Raw genomic sequence first — 20,955 nt, 5'->3', positions numbered from 1 at the left:
GGTAAATCTCTTGATGAAGTCATCAATGACAACACCAAGAGTTAAAATCAAACTTGTGTTGCTTCATTTCTTCATTTCATACATGCCACCAAATGTACATGTACCTTGCTTCATTTTCTTCATTTCATACATGCCACCAAATGTACATGTACCTATTCTTTTTAGGACATGTGGAAAATCTAGACTCTATGGACATTCATATATATATTTTATAACACTCCCCCTTGGATGTCCATTGATAGATAATATGCCTCGTTAAAACCTTACTAGAAAAAAACCCAGTGGGAAAAATTCTAGTGAAGAAAAAAGAGTACATATTTCTAATAATATACATTTTGGTTGCCTCATTAAAAACCTTACAAGAAAAACCCAGTGGGACAAAACCTTGTATGGAAAAAAGAGTACAACATGTATTAACTCCCCCTGATGAGAACTTCAGGCCAAATATTTGAGTTTTCGCATTCCAATCTTGTGCACCATCTTCTCGAAAGTTGCGGTTGGTAGAGACTTGGTGAACAAATCAGCCATATTATCACTTGAACGAATCTGTTGCACGTTGATATCACTATTCTTTTGGAGCTCGTGTGTGAAGAACAACTTTGGTGAAATGTGTTTTGTCCTATCTTATTTTATGAATCCTCCTTTCAATTGGGCAATGCATGCTGCATTATCTTCATATAAGATTATGAGTATTTTATCACATTTCAAACCACACATTTCTCGAATGAGATGTATCATTGACCTCAGCCACACAACTTCACGGCTCGCTTCATGAATAACTATTATCTCAGTATAATTTGATGAGGTATCCACAATAGACTGCTTTGTAGATCGCCAAGATATGGCAGCGCCCCCACAAATAAATACATAGCCTGTTTGAGATTTAGCTTTGTGTGGGTCAGATAAATACCCTGCATCGGCATAACCAACAAGATCGAGACTGCAATTGCTAGAATAAAATAAGCCCAAATCGATAGTTCTCTTTAGATACCTCAATATGTGTTTAATTCCGTTCCAGTGTCTCTTTGTAGGAGCACAACTATGTCTCGCTAACACATTAACTGAAAATGCTATGTCAGGCCTTGTGGTATTGGCAAGATACATTAGTGCACCAATTGCACTAAGATATGGTACTTCTGGACCAAGAATTTCCTCATTCTTTTCTTGAGGTCGGAACGGATCTTTATTCGCATCAAGTGATCGAACAACCATCAGAGTACTTAATGGATGTGCTTCATCCATATAAAATCGTTTCAACACTTTCTCGGTATAGGCAGATTGATGGACAAAAATGTCATTTGTCAAATGTTTAATTTGCAAACCAAGGTATAATTTTGTCTTTCCAAGATCTTTCATCTCAAATTCCTTCTTTAAATAATCAATTGCCTTTTTGAACCCTGCAGGAGTTCCAATAAGGTTTATGTCGTCAACATATACAGCAAGTACAACAAACTCCGATCTTACTTTCTTTATAAAAACACATGGGCAAATTGCATCATTTGTATAGCCTTCCTTTAACAAATATTCACTAAGGCGGTTATACCACATGCGCCCGGATTGCTTCAAACCATTAATAGATGACGTGCCTCGTTAAAACCTTATTAGGAAAAAACACCGTGGGAAAAAGTCCTAATGAAAGAAAAAGAGTACACATATCTAGTAATACGCTTTGAGAGCTGCCTCATTAAAAACCTTGCCAGGAAAACCCAAATGGGACAAAACCTTGGTCAAGGGAAAAAGAGTACAATGCGTATTTGCTCCCCCTGATTAAAGCATCACATAATTCTTGACGATGATATAACAAATCTTGTATACTAACTTATCATATCTTGAGATTGGCAGAGCTTTTATCAGATCTGTCAAATGACCATTTGACGAACTGGTTGATGATCTGGACCTTCCTTTCTCAGATAGAGTTGCATCATCGCCGTATAATATTGTTGCAATCAGGACAAGTACATCATGACTTGCTTCATAATCTGTTGTTGTCTTTCTATGATTTGACTGTCATGACAATAATCCTTCATGGAAATAGATAACACATCTGGATTGAATTCTTATGTCGATCAGATGAATGCCCTGTATGTCCAAAACACTTGACAGTATTGGTTAGGACAAATATATTCATGTCAGGGCTTTCATTTGCAATATGCAGTTGATCTATTTCAATAACTCCATGTTGGAGTAAATTATATCATGCCTGTAGTTATAGTAAGATATATAAATGCATCAACTGCACAAATATATGGTACTTCAGGACCATTTCAATTTTCTCATTTCAGCAGATATAATCAAGTGCTTTTGGAAACTCTTCAAGAGCTCCAATAATATTCAAGTCATCAACTTGCATAATAATATGAAAGGTTCTGATTATCATATAGAGACAAGGGTAAACATGATCTTATTGGTACCCTTCGTCAATAAATATTCATTAAGGCGATTTCAGTACATCAACCTTGATTCATTTAATCCATTTAAGGATTTATAAATAAGTTTCCCAAGAATTTGTATATGCTTCAGGCATTTTGAATCCTTCAGAAATTTTCATATAAATTTTGTCAAGTAATTCATATAGGATGTGAAAACATCTATTTCTATTTAAATGATATGACATCTTCTGGTGTCTGGACAGCAGGTCAAATAAGCTTTATGCTTACCAAGATGCGTCATTTCACTTGATAATAATTTCTAAGTCAGCATGCTTTAATAGACGTAGAATTTAGATCCTCACAATCTTTTACAATATTGCGCTATATTGTATCAAAATATTGTCGACAAGATATCATGTTGTATCGGTTCGCAATTCGACATAACTTACTGAGATCTCATCACTTCATTATTTTCAGGTACCTGAACCTCGCATAAGGTTTCATGAAGTGTTATGTCGTCGGCTCTTCAAGAGCACTTTGCCTCCTTATTATGATCATTTGCTCCTCCTTTTTTTTCAAGGATTATTATATTTGGAACCGATTGATCTACCATGCTCCATGCATGTTGTAGACTCTGTCCTTCAGGGACATTAGGAACATTTTGCAGATGAAATATGAAATAGTTGGGTCAGCAAATGCTTTATCTGAGGATCATACTGATGATAATTCACAACATATTTCTTAGCTGCTTATTCTCTCCCCCTTATTTTAGTGACATATGTTCCCATTTTCTTTGGGAAAATCCATCTGTGTGCATCATGGTATATCCATTAATCATGTACCACACATCAAATGCTAAAAGATGGAAATATCTAGTTCCTGACCCTGAACCAAATATGAGGGGAGAATTTAACAAAATTTATTAATCTGAAGCATACAAGTGCTGTTGTATGCAATATATCATATCTTAGACTAACATCTGAAACTCTGTTCTCATAAGCAATGGTTTAGCTGTATTATGGAGACATCTAATGCCAAACCAACTTAGATATAAACCAGCATTATCAAGATGATTGTCTTGATTACATATTCTGAAAATTGTGCTTCCAACTCAATCATTTTGAGCAAGCAACTTCGTAAATGTCAAACTGCCAGTTGACAATAAACATACATGTGACCGTCTCATAGATGCATCTATTTAAGACATCACATTATAGGTGAAGGGGCCCACATTCACCTTTTATATTTTTCAAAATTTTGGGGATTCAGTCCCAACATTAGCTGGTGTAATCAACTTATCATGAGAACAAGCAACACAAACAAATTCTTAAAGAATCTTCTAGTTCTTCAATATGTTTTAATACTCAATTAGCACCTCAGATTTAAATCAGGACGATCAAAATGGTCTTGTCAACTGATAAAATTATCTGTACCCGTAAACTTCAAGTTTACTATGACGAGTGCTATTTCTTTTAATAAACTTCTGGTTTAGTATTGCATGAAATTGTATATCAATAAACTTTTGGTTTATCGTGGTATGTGATCTCATCATGCTCGGGTAACATTGCACTTGTGTATTTCTTACCCATAGTAACTTGAAGATATTTAATATTCCGATCATTTGTAGTCTAAATATGATAACCATTTTTATTGTTAGTAAACTTCAGGTCTACTACAATGTTCCGATCGTACCAATTACGATCTACGATGAATGGTATTATCATATATAACATCTTCAAGAGACTTCAATTTATTTATCATAATCAGATATTATTTGGACATTGCTAGTGTCATGATACTTGTAAATAAATAATTATCTCTTCTGGAGATGGATCATGATATTTTCACAATCAAATGCACGTTTATATTTATAGGCTTTGCTACATATTATCACATTCACTTCAGGGAATGGATATGTATTTGTAACATTTATCAAAAGTTCTCATTCTTCAGGAATAGAACAAAATCATATCTGCGTGTTCTGAGCATATCAAATTATGATAGCTTAATACCTCTTTTAAGATGTTGCTACTTCAGGAGCAAATCAAGGTATCCACATAACGTAGAGTATTTTTCTCTAACATATCTTCAATTGTAATCACAATATGCTTATGATAATATTATCACTTCATGTGACATAGGCATAAATTAAAAATTATCATAAAAAACATGATTAAGATAATTTAAATATTACATATCTGGATCATTACAAACTAAACTTCCGTGTTGTCCAGTAGTTAAAATTCCATGATTAACAAGAATAGATACAGATAGTAGCTATATTCAAAAAGCATTTGTGCAACTTATTGTAATAAGAAAATATTGAAGTCATTGACATATATAATAACATAATCAATAAATCTACCAGACTTATTTGAGGTATATGTAGCCATAAATTTACGTGACAGAAAAATACTTACATCTCAATTACTTTCCTTTGAGGTTGAGTAATAAAGCTACGAATTCAAAGTGCAAACCTTCCTCATCAAAAGGTTTTCGTAGACAGAGTGTTCGGATCAGTATCATACCCCAATCAAAAGAGCAACTCGTCAATCTATTGGAATCCAATTAATAGTGGTAGAGTCTCGTGCTGATAACGTGTTATAAAACTATATAATTGGAAATAAACAAGAGAAGCAAACTAATAACTTTGTAGAAATGAGAGAGAGATTGTATTCACTTCTTGTTTATATCCCTTACAAATTGAGAACTTAACCATCTATTTATAGAGATGGTAAATCTCTTGATGAAGTCATCAATGACAACACCAAGAGTTAAAATCAAACTTGTGTTGCTTCATTTCTTCATTTCATACATGCCACCAAATGTACATGTACCTTGCTTCATTTTCTTCATTTCATACATGCCACCAAATGTACATGTACCTATTCTTTTTAGGACATGTGGAAAATCTAGACTCTATGGACATTCATATATATATTTTATAACATACATATTGATTTGGTGTAAATAGCTTGTATAAGTAAGTCTTATCTATTAAATAGATATATGTAAACAAAATAGAAAGATAAGAAAATAGAGACGAAAAGAAAGATTGTAGAAGCTAAAAAGAAGGACAGTGCAATAAATAAATAAGAAAATAATTTCAAGAAAAAGAATAAGAGCACACATAAAAATAAGGTAGAAACAACAAAGAAAATGAGTTTTAAATGAAGGGTTGGTGGGTGGATGTTGAGGTATTAAAATATGATTTGTTTTTTTAATTTGTGGGGTCCATGTCTACATGGAAGAAAAAAATTAATTAATATTGTCATGTTATATTTTTTTGATGACATGTTTAGTTGAGTGATTTTATGAGAGTAAAGGCTAAAATTGAATGATTTTATTAATATGTAGCAAAGTTTAATGACTTTGCTAAATAATTTCTCAACTCGTGGATAAAGCTGTAACTTTTGTTTTTAACTCTTCTACATCTATAATCGAGAGCCAAAAAGTTCTTCCATAGAAAAAGAAACGGAAACTCAGACATCTTCTCAATATATTTCCAACGGTGGGAAGTGATAAATGAATGTGCAACTCAGACATCTTCTCAATATATTTCCAACGGTGGGAAGTGATAAATGAATGTGCTAATAATACATCTATTGATATCATCCAATACAACAACTGTGAGTGACAGAGTGAGACATTACAGAAACTTGAGTTTCCAACTCTTCCTGAAGTTTTCAAGTTGTGGGTCATATGGTCCCTGTATTTATATGGTTGAGGAGTGACTATGCTACTGTTTGTTACAATGAAACAGACGCCAAAAAGATTTGTAATTCAGAAACCTACTACTAGGAGAAAAGAATATTGAACAAACTTTACAACCAATATCCTGATTCTCACACAAAATTTGTAGACTGCTCTCTGACACAGTTTTTTTTTTTTGTACATATATTATCTGCTTGGCCTTGAACTTTTCAAGCCTCCATACAGATCATCATCACTGTCGTAGTTTGTGGATTCTGAACCTGGTCTTTTTATCCTTTCAAATATTTCATCCAGAGATTCAGTTGAGGAACACCGACTGTGTCCTGCATCTTGAACTTGTTGATGCAAAGGGATGAATCCCTTTGATTCCATGTTAGACTTGAAGTTGCGGAAACCTGTTTGCATTGATCTCCAAGTCGAGGATAAACCTCTAGAAGGTTGAACTTGCATATCCATCGTGGAGTTTTCATCCCGTGAAGACAAGGGGCGGTCCCTGCTCCTCCCATTTGAACTTATGCTATTTTCTCTCTTCATCTGTCTTGCTCTTTTTGCCTTGTACTTTCCACTGATCTCTTCTTTGCTGCTCTCCTGCTGTGCCTCTCCTTTTAGAGGTTTTGAATGGCTAACGTTATCTTCTTCCTTTAGTCTTGTTGATGGTTTTGTTTCATGGAGCTTTTACAAATACAAACCCAAAGTCACATGAAATATGGAAGAATAATCATTCACGTTGTACAATTCACATGCACCGCAAAACCAATAAAAGCTTGCACTCTTATAGCACATCTAACACTGTTTCAATGGATAATTGATGGTAAACTGTTAAAATGCCACAGGGATGAAGTACTGCATTGCAGAAACTTATTGAACTTCAATGCTGTAGCATATAGTTGCGAAGACCATATAGCTAATGCACATTAAGAGCCTCTACATAAAAATTACACCTCCTGACCTTCCTTCCCCGTTTATACAAAGGAAGATCATACCTTTTGGTCTGAAGCAGGGATAATTCATCTCCAGCATTTATTATTGTCCTAGCTATTTGAAGTGTTTTTGTGAGAGAATAATTACATTACTGAAATTGGAGAAAAAGGAAGAACTTAGAGAAAAAGAAAAGAAAATTGGAAGGACATTTCCTGAAATGTTGTACTCCAAAGTTGAGACTTCTGCTTTTAGATATGTCTCTTAGCAGACATTTTATATTCTGTCTACGATCACCAAGTCCAATTTACTTTACCAACATTACATTGGGACCCTGCCTCTTTCTTTTCTTGCTTTTATTGGATCGATCAATTGATTGCTTCTGTCAACAAACTAGACACTCTGGCTTGAACTCTTTTTCCTTGTTCATCTTCCTATTTCTCCATTCACTAGAAGTCTAAAAAATAGCCATAACCTAACTTGTTCAAATCCCTCCCATATATCCAGGTCAACTTTCTCATTACAAAACAACACAATCACCAATCTCACCTTATAAACATACAAAATTTGGTCAAACAACATCAACTGTTATACATTACACCTAACTTGTATGTACTCTTACCCCTCCACTTCCCAACAGCCAACTCTCCACCTTGTTCCCATACAACTAGATGCAATCATCAATATACTCATTAGAGAAAAGAAAGAACTATTTAACACGCATTGTACCTCTGATGAGGTCAGGATACCAAACATAAAAGTGTCAAATCGATCTTTCAAGTGGTCTCTGCCCCTTAACTCATTAATCGTACTACTAGCTTGTTTGGCCAAGCTTCTAGGGAACTAGAAGGGCTTATTTATTGGTACAAAAAGTGCTTAAGGTGTTTGCCAAGCTTATGGGTAGAAAACAAGAAATTTGAGTAGTAATAGAAGTAGTTTTTCTGTTGTGGGGAGGAAAGCTTAAAAAGTAGCTTCTCCTTATGGCAAAAAGCAATAAAAATACCCTTATTAAATATTAATATTTACCAAACTAACCCAGCAGTTAGGACAAAAGTCAACCTTATGCATTGTCGACAGCATATCAACAGAGTCTCATAACATGCTCCGTTTCTCAATTTTGTAATTTTATTATTTCAGATTTTTAATTAAATGAAATAAAAACTTAAATTAAAGTCTCTCACAATAAATATTTCAAATTATGTATCTATTTAAATAATGTTAATCGTAAACTGAATCTTTAGACGTAATTTGACGTTCAAAAACACTTATGGAAAGAAAGCCAAACATAAGTTGTTTCTACAATACCAACAAAAGAGCTGCTCATATATTTAGCCAATCACAAACTGCTCTATCTAAAAGTACTTTTCTGAAACTCCATTTGACAAAAAGTACTTTCAAATTAAGCAAGTTTTGGAAGTTCGGGCAAAGAGGCTCTAAATGTGCCAAACCAGCCTTGTGATATAGCTATCCTGTTAAGTAACATTGGGAAGGAAGGTGAAAGTTGTAAAACATTGGACGCCAAACACCAAGAAATTTATGTGAGAAATAAGACCTCACCTACAAAATTAATATTTTCCAGATAACTGATGGAAAGAATATGTTATGTTCCGAGAATCACATACCGTATTATTGCTGCCAGATTCAAGATCGAAGCTTGCATTTTGGAAATTCCTTGCCAATGGAACAACAAGTTCACCTACTTTATGCCCTTGTTCAAGCCAAGAACGTTCTGAGAAGTGAAATCAAAGTCATTTTGTGTTTTGCCTGGTTTGGCAGAAAGTCTTAAACTGTCTTCTTTTAGACCACTGTTCTCCAAAAAGACCAATACCCAAGCTACAAATTTATTTTGGCAGAATATTCCAGTTACATGTGTTACATAAGGATAAATGCCAAAACTAACCTTTTTGCAAAATAATGAGTCCTGAGGGATCAAATCCATCCAAATCATCGGCCTCTTCACTCAGGAATTTGAAAATTTTCCAGTTCCCAAAATAGCTAAGGACTCGATCAAAAAAGTTGCTTGCAATCAACAAGGTGTAGATGACCATAATAAGCGGATATATTTTATTGAAATTTCTTCCAAAGAATGGGACTGCATCATCAATATTCCCCATTCTCTGCATTAGTAGCATGACAAAATCATCAACTTACATGGTTAATTAGTAATGTAGTTTAAGTTATTTCAATTTTATTTGACATCTTTACTACTTTTTCGCATCATAATCATTATTTTAAAAATAAGCAGTTCAAATATAAAAACTCAACCTTTAAAACTTCATGAAAGTAAATCAAAGTCATGCAAAATGAGAAAAAGGAGTTGTGTTAGAAAATCCAATATGTGTCTATAATTTGACATACGTCCCCGAATTAAACTATCTAGCTTACAAAGTGACATATTGATCAGTTACTTACCTTTTCAAAGATAGTCTTTGCACTGTTGTCAAGATGGATAAGGTTGAGAAAGTTGTATGAAATAGGAGGAGCATAGCGTGCAACCATCCTAATATCATTTACATTGTCATTATAAGCAGTATTAGGCAGAGAATGGTTGCAAATTCCCCTAAGAAAGAAAAAGGAAGAACAAAGAGACATACGAGCATATCATAAGCAAACTGACTGAACTTGTTTGTCGTGGAGTCAGTGAATAAAATGTCAGCATTCCTATTTTGAACAAGGAATAGTATGTGCACATACACATATACATTAAAGGAATAAAGGCGGCAACCTGCACAAGAAACGAGGGAAAAGAAGACAGGAAAACATAAATATGAATGCACAAGCTAGAAAGTAACTTCAAGACACTATACCAGTTTAGCTCATTCAATTTAATGCCAAATGAAAGCTGGTGATTTTAATATGTTAGGAAAATTATGCAGCAGCATAAGAAGTCAAACAACCATTTATAATCTCCAAGGGAAATGTAAGATGCATTGTCAATGAGCTCCCTATAAGACTACGTCTACCACTAACTAAACTCTTTTTTTTCCAAAGAGAGAAAGGTCAAGCAAATTCCGCATTTTACTTGTTCCCTGAATCAAAAAGTTTTCAGGGAAAAGAAGCCGAATAGCATTTACTTTGATTACATTTACCAGAGAAAGAAATCCATCAACCATTAAGTGCCATCAAAAGATTCAAGCTAAAACAAAGGGGGCATAGTGTGTCTCTTCTAACTCACACACATACTAACAAATATTATTGATCTCATAGATCTAAACAACGAGAATACCTGTAACATGAGAGAAGCTTTGAAGAATAGGAAGCAATGCTTATAAAAGTACATGCATTACTAACTATTTTCACCACACTTCGGCAAAAACGGCAACCTTCGAATGCTTTTATGCAGAACTAGAGGACCGAGGTGGGGATAAGAAGTTGTTCAGGCTTGTCAAGGCGAGAGAGAGGAAGGCACGCAATTTGGATCAAGTGAAGTGCATCAAGGATGAGGATGGAAAAGTGCTATGGAGGAAGCCCACATTAGAAGGAAATGGCAGTCATACTTTCATAAACTCTTGAACGAAGAAGGGGACAGAGACGTTGTGTTGGGAGATTTGGAGTACTCCGATAGGCGTCGCGACTTTGGATATTGTAGGAGCATAAAGGTTAGGGAGGTTAAGAGAGTTGTTCATAGGATGCGCGGGGGAAGAGCGACCGGACCTGACGAGATCCCGGGGGAATTTTGGAATAGTGCGGGCAGGATAGGCTTGGAGTGGCTGACTGAGTTGTTTAATGTCATTTTCAAGACGGCAAAGATGCCCGAAGAACGAAGGTGGAGTACAGTGATTCCCTTGTATAAGAACAAGGGCGACATTCAAAGCTGCAACAACTATAGAGGTATCGAGCTGCTAAGTCACACTATGAAAGTGTGGGAAAGGGTGGTGGAGATGAGGGTGAGGCGAGGTGTGTCTATTTCAGAGAACCAATTCGGATTCATGCCAGGACGCTCGACTACAGAAGCCATTCATATTGTAAGGAGATTGGTGGAGCAGTATAGGGAGTAGAAGAGGGACGTGCACATGGTATTCACCGACCTAGAAAAGGCTTACGACAAAGTGCCGAGAGAGGTTCTTTGGAGATGCTTGGAGGCTAAAGGTGTACCTGTGGTGTACATTAGAGCGATAAAGGACATGTATGATGGAGTCAACACCAGGGTAAGGACAGTAGGAGGAGACTCGGAGCACTTCTCTGTTCTAATGGGGTTGCACCAGGGATCAGCTTTTAGCCCGTTTTTATTTGCCTTGGTGATGGATGGATTGACACAACAAATACAAGGTGAGGTGTCTTAGTGTATGTTGTTCGCGGATGACATAGTCTTGATTGACGAAACTCATAGCGGAGTTAACGCTAAGCTGGAGGATTGGAGAAAGACGTTGGAGTCTAAAGGATTGAAGTTGAGTAGGACCAAGACAGAGTACTTAGAGTGCAAGTTCAGTGGCGTATCATATGAGGCTGACGAGGAAGTGAGGCTTGGTACCCAGGCCATCCAGAAGAAAGGAAGTTTTAAGTATCTTGGGGCTATTATTCAGGGAGATGGGGAGATCGACGATGATGTTTCACATCGTATTGGTGCAGGATGGATGAAATGGAGGCTCGCTTTTGGAGTGCTGTGTGACAAGAAGGTGCCACCAAAACTTAAAAGGCAAGTTCTACAAAGCGGTGGTTAGACCGACTTTGTTGTACGGGGCGGAGTGTTGGCCAGTCAAGAACTCTCACGTTCTGAAGATGAAAGTCGCGGAAATGCGAGTGTTGCGGTGGATGTGTGGCCACATTAGGAAGGATAGGATTAGGAATGAAGATATCCGGGGTAAGTGGGAGTGGCATTGGTGGAGGACAAGATGCGGGAAGCGAGGCTGAGATGGTTTGGACATGTCAAGAGGAGAGACACAGATGCCCCAGTGCGGAGGTGTGAGAGGTTGGCTATGGACGGTTTCAGAAGAGGTAGAGGTAGACCAAAAAAGTATTGGGGAAAGGTGGTTAGACAGGACATGGCGTAGTTTCAGCTTACCGAGGACATGACCTTAGATAGGAGGTTGTGGAGGACTCAGATTAGGATAGAAGGTTAGGAGGTAGTCTCGCTTACTTCTTTCGTCCTAGTAGTTGTAGTTTGCTCATTCGTTTATTGCCATCTGATTTCTGCTTATATTGTTGGGTCTTGTACTTCGAATATCTCATTTATTTATGGTAGCTACTGTTTATCATGACTATCTCGCTTTTGTTGCTTCTCGTTTTCATATTGTTTTGTTATGCTTGTCCTTTTCTGACCTTTTGTGTTGTTCTCTTTCGAGCCGAGGGTCTTTCGGAAACAGCCTCCTCACCTTGGTAAGGTCTGCGTACACTCTACCCTCCCCAGAGCCCACATTGTGGGAATTTACTGGGTATGTTGTTGTTGTTGTTGTTTTACCTCTATTTCAAATGTGTAGAAGAACATGATCCAAGCAAGGAACAAAAGAAAAATAGAAAATGAAAAACACATGTTCAGTCTATCTTTTTAGTAAGTAACATGTCTGCTCCATCTTACTTGAGATCATATATATGGAATCCAAACAACTAGTGAAAGAAAAGTGCCTTCTTAGTTCGATCATTGTTCAAAGAGTTATGGACAGGATAAATGATGCAAGCAGCATAACAATGTTGTGTTGATTATTGCTAAATTACTCATTTTGGAAAGTTCTATCTCAAATCTAGTCAAGGTCTTCAGGCAGAAGGTTTCATTCATTAAAAAGTTAAATATTTTATTTCATAAAACTAAGAGAGGATAGAAGTAAAACAAAAGAGAAAATGTTACCTGTACAAGCATCTCGTGCTTTTCCATGGCATTAATCAGAATAGAAAAGAGAGATAAATCAACTCCATTTGGTAGAATTGTTGCCTCGGCGAGAAGTATAGAAGCCGACATACAGCCTAAGAGGATTGCCAAACCTTTTTGAAGATGCTTCTCCAATACACAACGCCAAATCAACTCTGCAGAGGTGCAACTTAATAATCACATTGTATTTGGTCATTTATTGTAATCTCTTTTACTTTGTTCCTTTGTATTTAGTAATTTTATTGTGAATGCATTTTCTTAGATTGCTTAATACAGAAAAATAGGAAAGACGTTTTATTGAAAATCAAAACTTATAACATAATGCGCCGTTTGCTTAGCATCTAAGTAGGAAGTGTTTCCAGAAAATGCCAGAATTTGAGAATACCCATTTACAGAATGAATTAAAAAAAATCTGAAGATCACCTGTTATGTCCAGCATAGACCCTAATCTTCCACTTCTTTCAGGCCGGAAGCTTGATATATATTTCCTGCCAAGTTAAGAAGAAATAGATTCCTATAGTCAATTGAGATATCAACACAAACAACTTAACCCGCACCACCAGATTGTGCATACCTTTATACCATTAGCATGACTAGTTCACATCAAAGAAAACCTAAGGAATAGCTAAATATACTGTCTTGCTACTGCACGTGCCTCGGCTCATATTGTATCTCTGCTATTGAATCAATCAAACAACATGAAAGTGAGCAGAATACTTCCCTTAGTGAAAGCAAAAGGTCAGTTCCCTTCACTTTCTTTTGAGATTGAATCTCAATCTCATTCTATCAATTTCTTGTCATATGAAGATTTGAACTACAGGTCTTAAATAAAAGAACTTAATCAGTAATGATGGCCAAGTCAAAACCTATGCAACAGAATTAGCAGGCAGGTCTAAGCACATGATTAGGGGAAGCAAAGCAGAGCACTACCCTTTGATTCTGCCGGTTCACTTCATCATCCATCAATTTTAAGTCCTGAACCATGAATAATCATACAGAAAAACCTATGTTCTTAACAAGTTCGCACAGTTAACTCGCTAGATATTTGAACACCTACCAACTAATTACTGCTTCGCATAGATACCGATAGGACTATAGCAATAAAAGACTGCTACAACAACAACTACGTCAATCCCAAGCTCGTTTCGATCGGCTATATGCATCCTCAACATTCATTCTGATCAATTTGAACACCTGTTACTCCCTCTGTCCTAATTTATGTGACACTCTTTCCTTTTTAGTCAGTCCCAAAAAGAAAGACACCTTTCTATATTTAGTAACAATTCAACTTTAAATTTACCTTTTTACCCTTAATGAATGATTTCTAGCCACACAAATTTCGATGGTTTATTTTAGACCACAACTTTCAAAAGTTCTCCTTTATTTCTTAAACTTCGTGCCCAGTCAAACACCCTCATATAAAATGGGATAGAGGGAGTACATTCTAATACTCAACAATCTGTCTTTTCATATAAATTAGGGGTATAATGCTTCTAAAACTTTCCCAAAAGTGTCTAGACTTCCACAGTCAGTGAAAAATGAAGTAACGAGAAAGAAAGGAGATAAATCAAACCATCCAGTGCCACTCCGGTGCTCAAAGTTCTTTATGGTATCTTCCAGCTCAAGTGCTTGAGTTACAAAATTCATATACTCGCTGTATTAGAGAAGAGACATAGAGTAAATTATATGCTATAGTGCATCAACGAAATGTTAAATAAAATCTCAAACTACATGAGTTGAACGTATGAAGTTGGGTGTTTCACCCATAAATCACGTGGTTCTTTAAGTAGATAATTCTCAAATAGCACACATCAGTAGACAAATGTATTACTAGCTTATTGATTTACTCTCTGCATGTTGAACATATAGTAATGATTCAGTATTTCCCTCTTAAGACAAAAAAACATTTTTCATAATAGTTGAGAGCTTAAGTGGGTTCAACTTCAACAGACAAGGGGGGCAGAAAAAACGTAGCTCTTAAATAGAAACTATGGTCTCCAGAACTTTTAAGGACAATGTTGTTCAATACCTTATGTTCATCCAATGCCTGAAAATATTCATGATTAAGCCACTAAGCTACAGCGGCGTAGGTGTCATAAATGGAAAGACTTGCCTTTAAGGCCATTGCAAAAGAGTTACACGTAAAGTGAAGAAATTATTAACGTTCAAATCTGGAAATTAGATAAGATAAAAAGAAGATTTCAGGCATACCAGGACCCTAACATGGCCTTCACAGCCATAAGCTGTAGGAAAACTTTTCTGGGGCTAGTTTTTGACCAGCGCAGAATGGACTCCTAAGCAATTAATATCAGTCTTAAGCTCAAAAATAAAGGTCTCAAAGCCTGGGAGTGGATCCAGGTTATAACATTTGTGGATAGCCAATTATACGGCATGACTATTCACTTATGATCCAAAAAATTAACCATGGACTACATGTACTCAAACTTTTGAGTCAGCAATGAAAATGTACCTTTTGTATCGGTAGTATTTCTCTCGAGCTATCTCGAGTTGACGTCTAAGTGAAGCCATTGTTTTTGCATCAGTGTCATAATCCATATCATTTTCTCCTAAATTTCCACCTTGCGGTTTAAAAGAGGGATCTTCGCTAAGCTGCAGTTGAAGTAATACGGGCATTAAAGCTATGAGAAAAGAAGCATTTAAACAAGAATAGAAGTGCCAAAATTGTTGACATGAAGCTTTGAGGCATAATCATCAGCAAACAGAAGCATAATTACCATCTGACTCAGCATCTTGTCTATGACATTCATGTAAGATCTCAAAGGATCACGCTTTGACATCTGTTTTGACGTGGCTTGTGAAACCTGAAAGGGTGAAACCACATCTTTACTGGTGGAAGAGAAATTTTGAATGCTTCATCTTCAACAAGATTAATCTTTGCTCCAACTGCAGCATTTTAGGTAGTTTGAAAAAATGAACAGTCAAAGAAAAGATAGCCCTGGATGGAGAAATGCTTGCACATACCTAGCAAACCACCCCACCAATTGTCTCAACACATGTAATGCTAGCCAATTTTTTATTATAAATACAGTACTGGAACTGCGCACAAGATATGAACAATTGAACATCACTTCAACAACTGAAATTGACATTTGTGGAGAATTTCAGAATGAACCTAATTCTTCTTTGAGCTCTCCATTTTCTTCTAGAGATTTGAAAGTGGAAATCCCCAATTCTCATGTTGCTCGGTTTGATGGAAATCACAAACAGTGGGATTCAGTTAAAAAGAACTTGTATCGTTCAATACCACAATGGTAACATGGGTCAAGACAGCCAATTGAAAATGCATTAGCAAGTCTTAGAACAGATTATCTTGTATGCAACATATTACAAATCAAATCTCCCAGTATCTTCTCATCGTTTTCCATCTTAAACATACTTCATCCCCAGAATTAGTAGTTGTAGTCTAGTTGTTACAGCATTCTAATCTTTTTCAAAGATTAAGAAAACGAAGTATTCAATAAAATATTTTACAAAATAAATGTTAACAAGCACAGAGATGTATTGACAATTTAGACTTTGTGATGAACAATTATAGAAGAAAAGTCACGTGTCAAGTACAGAACTTACTACTATAGCATTTGAAAATTCCTGATGAGCATCATCAAGTTTGACGGCCATTTTGGCCACCTTGTGTGAGAGAATCTTTTGGTGAGTTGTCCAATCTGCACATCTCCAGATGCCTTTTGGAATTTCACTTAGACCAAAGCCAAGGAGAAATGCACCAGTGACGAGACCAAATGTATTGGAGCAAGCCATGGCAAAACCAGGAATGTTTCCTATCCTGCATGTGTATATTCACAGTTTGAGAATGCAAAGAAGGGATCAATGGTTGGAAATTGAAGCTTGGAGTGGTAAAAGGTAGAAATAATTTTGCTGGAAAAAAAAATAGACTAAGCCATGTCTCTTTAATTCCTGAGCTTCCTACATGACCAAATAGATGTAAGCTCTTCTTGATTTAAAGAATCGCATCAGCTTTTATCTACTACCATTTCACACTTTAGTAGAGACTAACTGGCAAGCTCATTGATCCCAAAATAGAGGTGGTCTGCTTAACAAGATGCTTCCACAGCACATTTTGAAAAGCATGCCTTGCAGCCTTTTTGTTGCACTTGGCAAGCAGAGTTGTCTTGTTGTAAAGCCAGTATGCTTCTTTTTATCAGAGCAAAATATAACATAATCTAATGACAGATAATATCAATTATGATTTGTAACAACAAAGCACAGATTCAGGAGAAGAGAAACATGAGGCTGCAGTCTACACAAACTATTGAGTGAGTGAGAGATAAACCGGTATTCTTGAACAACAATAAGCAAGACAAGTCCAAAAAGCCCGAGAGCACCAACGCATAAGTAGTAAACTAAGTTTGAATGTGCACTAGTCTTCAGTCTTTCAGATACAGTGAAGTCCCCTGCATCTTCATAACCCTGAAGTATAGGCACCACGGCCCTGAAAATAGCCATAATGTATGATAAGTTGCACTACGTTAAAAACACCCAAAGAAGTGTCATCCAAATTTTAGTGAAGCAATATCTAATGGAAGGTATAAAACTTGAAACTACATAAGACCACCTTTTATCAGGTAATAACAGCTATTAGCCACCATCAGCAGTTAACATACTATGTTTTCTTCATTTTTCATTACGGGAAATGAAGACTTGTAATATTAATTGAATATCAATAAAATATAAGGACAGAAATATAAGTCTTAGGCATCTGGTTTGACTGTCTTGAGAGGGGCCTGATTCTAAAGTTGCATTCTTTTACCGGTGGATGGGCGCATACCAAATGCTGCATAGTTTTTGCCTTTTCGAATCGAACTCTGAGAAGCTGAGCATCTAAGTATCCCCAGACACACCAAACACTTTACAAACCTCTAATGGAAAACTAAAAGAGGAAAAAGCACCAGCTAAAAGCCATAAAGAAAGCTGACGAGTACATCTGAACAAAGAAAATCATGCTGAAATCATCAAGAAAGATTCAGCATAAGCATTATCATAGATTTTTGCTAATCTTAGCCACAAATTAATGTGATAAAGTACAGTGAGACTAAGGAGTTGAGGAGCAGTGGTATAGGTAATATGCGATATATTGATCATCCACTTACAGATTTGACCAAAAACAAAAGCCTGTGGCAGTCTGCACATAAGGCATTCACTCCCATTCGAATTTGAAAAGATCGTTGTAGAAATATTCTTTACTTCTTTTATCATAACCACTACTCTTACTTTTCCTCATATGACTAATCAGAAATACTCGTATCTTTCCTCATATGACAATACTTCAAAAGATAATCCTTCAGCCCCAAACGCTGACAATACCAAAATTTGTCCTGATCACAAGCAGCTTACAGAATTTTTAATAAAAATAAAGGGGGGGGGGGGGGGGGGGGGCGCAAAAAAATGTACTTTAAGTACTATTTTTCTATTCTTTAGAATATTCACACACCAATACTATTCAAACAAGCATTTCACTAAGCAATCACGGACAGTGAAGTTAGCATAAGGTTCCAAATTTTCAACAGCAGTTGCTTAAAGAATATCAGACTGTAACGCACCAAGTGAGTAAAAATGTACTCCAATAAGACCAGCTCCAAAAGAAAGATATCTGTCCCCTATCATGATTCGATAGTGTCTGCACAAAACGCAAAGCAATGCTGAAACCCTTGTCTACTAGAAATACTACTACAACAACAACATACCCAGTAAATTCCCACAATGTGGGGTCTGGGGAGGGTAGAGTGTACGCAGACCTTACCCTCACCTTTCAAGGTGAGAAGGCTGTTTCCGAAAGACCCTCGGCTCAAGAGAGAACAAGACAAAAGGTCAGATAAGGACAAGCATAACGAAACAATATGAAAACGAGAAGCAACAAAAGCGAGAGAGTCATGATAAACAGTAGCTACCATACATAAATAAGATACTCGAAGTACAAGACCCAACAATATAAGCAGAAATCAGATGGCAATAAACGAATGAGCAAACTACAACTACTAGGACGAAAGAAGTAATCGAGACTATCTCCTAACCTTCTATCCTAATCTGAGTCCTCCACAACCTCTCCACAACCTCTTATCTAAGGTCATGTCCTCGGTAAGCTGAAACTGCGCCATGTCCTGTCTAACCACCTCTCCCCAATACTTCTTTGGCCTTCCTCTACCTCTCCTGAAACCGTCCATAACCAACCTCTCACACCTCCGCACTGGAGCATCTGTGTCTCTCCTCTTGTCATGTCCAAACCATCTCAGCCTCGCTTCCCGCATCTTATCCTCCACCGATGCCACTCCCACCTTGCCCCGGATATCTTCATTCCTAATCCTATCCTTCCTAGTGTGCCCACACATCCACCGTAGTATTCGCATTTCTGCGACTTTCATCTTCTGAACGTGAGAGTTCTTGACTGGCCAACACTCCGCCCCGTACAGCAAAGTCGGTCTAACCACCACTTTGTAGAACTTGCCTTTAAGTTTTGGTGGCACTTTCTTGTCACATAACAACTCCAGAAGCGAGCCTCCATTTCATCCATCCTGCACCAATACGATGTGAAACATCATCATCGATCTCCCCATCTCCCTGAATAATAGCCCCAAGATACTTAAAACTTCCTTTCTTCTGGATGGCCTGGGTACCAAGCCTCACTTCCTCGTCAGCCTCATATGGTATGCCACTGAACTTGCACTCCAAGTACTCTGTCTTGGTCCTACTCAACTTAAATCCTTTAGACTCCAACGTCTGCATCCAATCCTCTAGCTTAGCGTTAACTCCGCTATGCAACTATGCATATTAGGCTAGGTTGAGCTCAGCCAAAGGTAATCAATATTTGATAAATTCTCACAATATTGAGCACGTCAAGATATACTCTCCTAAATCCACCTACATCCATACCAGCTAACGGGTTGAAATGAAATATTGAGAATTCATACTCCCTCTGTCCCGTATTAGTTTGAGAGTCTATTGGACTAATTTTCGGAGCTAAATTAGATTAGATTAATTCAATATTTTAAAATTACAACTTATATATTCAAAAACTACACCAAAAGCACTACTCCCTCCGGATCAATGTCCAGTTAGCCATTTGCACACCCGAAAATACTAACTTCTAGAAAAAAATAAGTAATTTATTGGGATTTGATCACAAGGCAAATATGAAAAAATAAGGTTTTTTTTTTGTTTTTTTGATTTGATAAGTGGGAAGAAAAAAAAAAGCTAAGTGGACTCTTTTTGATCCGGAGGGAGTATAAGTTATAATTCTCATATCCATATGGTGAAAAAATATACAATCTTAAATGTTGGTCAAAGTTTGACAGTTGAAAAATGAAATATTATGGGAGTATAAGTGAAGCCAAATAAGAGCAGAGCGATTGTTATTGTTGTGAAAGAAGAAAAAAGGCAACACGAGTCTATGAATCAAAATGATGAAAAAGAGACGTACAGCCCAGATATCGGCGGGAACAAGGATGATGATAGAGAGAGAACAGAACCAGGTGTAACCCACGCTATAACGTACGTAACGAGGTACGTCTGGTCCCGCAAAGTACCACAACGTTACACCCACCATCCCCATCGTCAGGGGTAACGATATCAGGTAAAACACCCACATTATTATTCTGATGATCAAACACCTTTCGCCGGAAAGCGATCAATGTTGCGTTACGTGCCTTTGCCTGCCCCTGGATAATCAAATATTACCACCCATTCATGATACACGCCACCTCACGAGCAACGGGTAAGTGTTTTTTCTTTTAATAGTTTTGTGTTCTCTCATAATGTTAAATATTTTTCACTGTTTAATTTCCTTGACCCATCTTTCTTGACTTTAACCATGGAGGACATTTGAAAAATTAGGAAAGAGAATAAACATGATAATTGGAAGAGAAAAAAGTCTAAGGTGTTGACACCTATATTATAATTGAAATTTCCGTGATAGGCTCTAATTAACATGGATTTTTTATTTTGCTCGACATACCGTTATTGAATGGGTATATGACATGGTAGGTACTTTGCATGTGTTACTCAACAAAAAAGTTGGTAAAATGAATATATTTTTGTAGGTACAAGAACTTGATACTAGCATTCTAACCAATGCACGATTGATGTGATTAGGTGCATTCAGTTGTAGTTTTAATAAAGATA

The 20,955-nt window shown here is 36.7% G+C and overlaps 1 protein-coding gene across 3 annotated transcripts; it reads right to left on the bottom strand.

The window, feature by feature from the left end:
• Positions 1-5,947: 5,947 nt before the first annotated feature.
• Positions 5,948-20,720, bottom strand: LOC132598813 (uncharacterized). 3 transcript variants are annotated; one of them, XM_060311910.1, is made up of 14 exons: positions 20,255-20,720; positions 18,381-18,457; positions 17,114-17,272; positions 16,393-16,606; positions 15,540-15,626; positions 15,275-15,414; positions 14,378-14,458; positions 13,228-13,292; positions 12,784-12,959; positions 9,596-9,726; positions 9,414-9,501; positions 8,902-9,118; positions 8,624-8,730; positions 5,948-6,755 (listed from the first exon to the last, which is right to left on the bottom strand). In XM_060311910.1, exons 1-14 carry the CDS (start codon positions 20,420-20,422, stop codon positions 6,270-6,272), a joined length of 2,196 nt encoding a protein of 731 aa, XP_060167893.1. In that variant the 5' UTR covers positions 20,423-20,720; the 3' UTR covers positions 5,948-6,269. The 3 variants fall into 3 exon arrangements, with proteins under 3 accessions (XP_060167893.1, XP_060167894.1, XP_060167895.1); XM_060311911.1 differs by lacking the exon at positions 18,381-18,457 and having other exon boundaries at positions 20,255-20,382; XM_060311912.1 differs by lacking the exons at positions 17,114-17,272; positions 18,381-18,457; positions 20,255-20,720 and adding an exon at positions 16,812-17,024.
• Between the last annotated feature and the right edge of the window lie 235 nt (positions 20,721-20,955).

This window comes from Lycium barbarum, chromosome 6 (assembly GCF_019175385.1).
Source record: "Lycium barbarum isolate Lr01 chromosome 6, ASM1917538v2, whole genome shotgun sequence".
Lineage (NCBI taxonomy): Eukaryota > Viridiplantae > Streptophyta > Magnoliopsida > Solanales > Solanaceae > Lycium > Lycium barbarum.
Note: the sequence above shows the minus strand (reverse complement) of the source record. Positions and strands in the feature narration are given on the sequence as shown.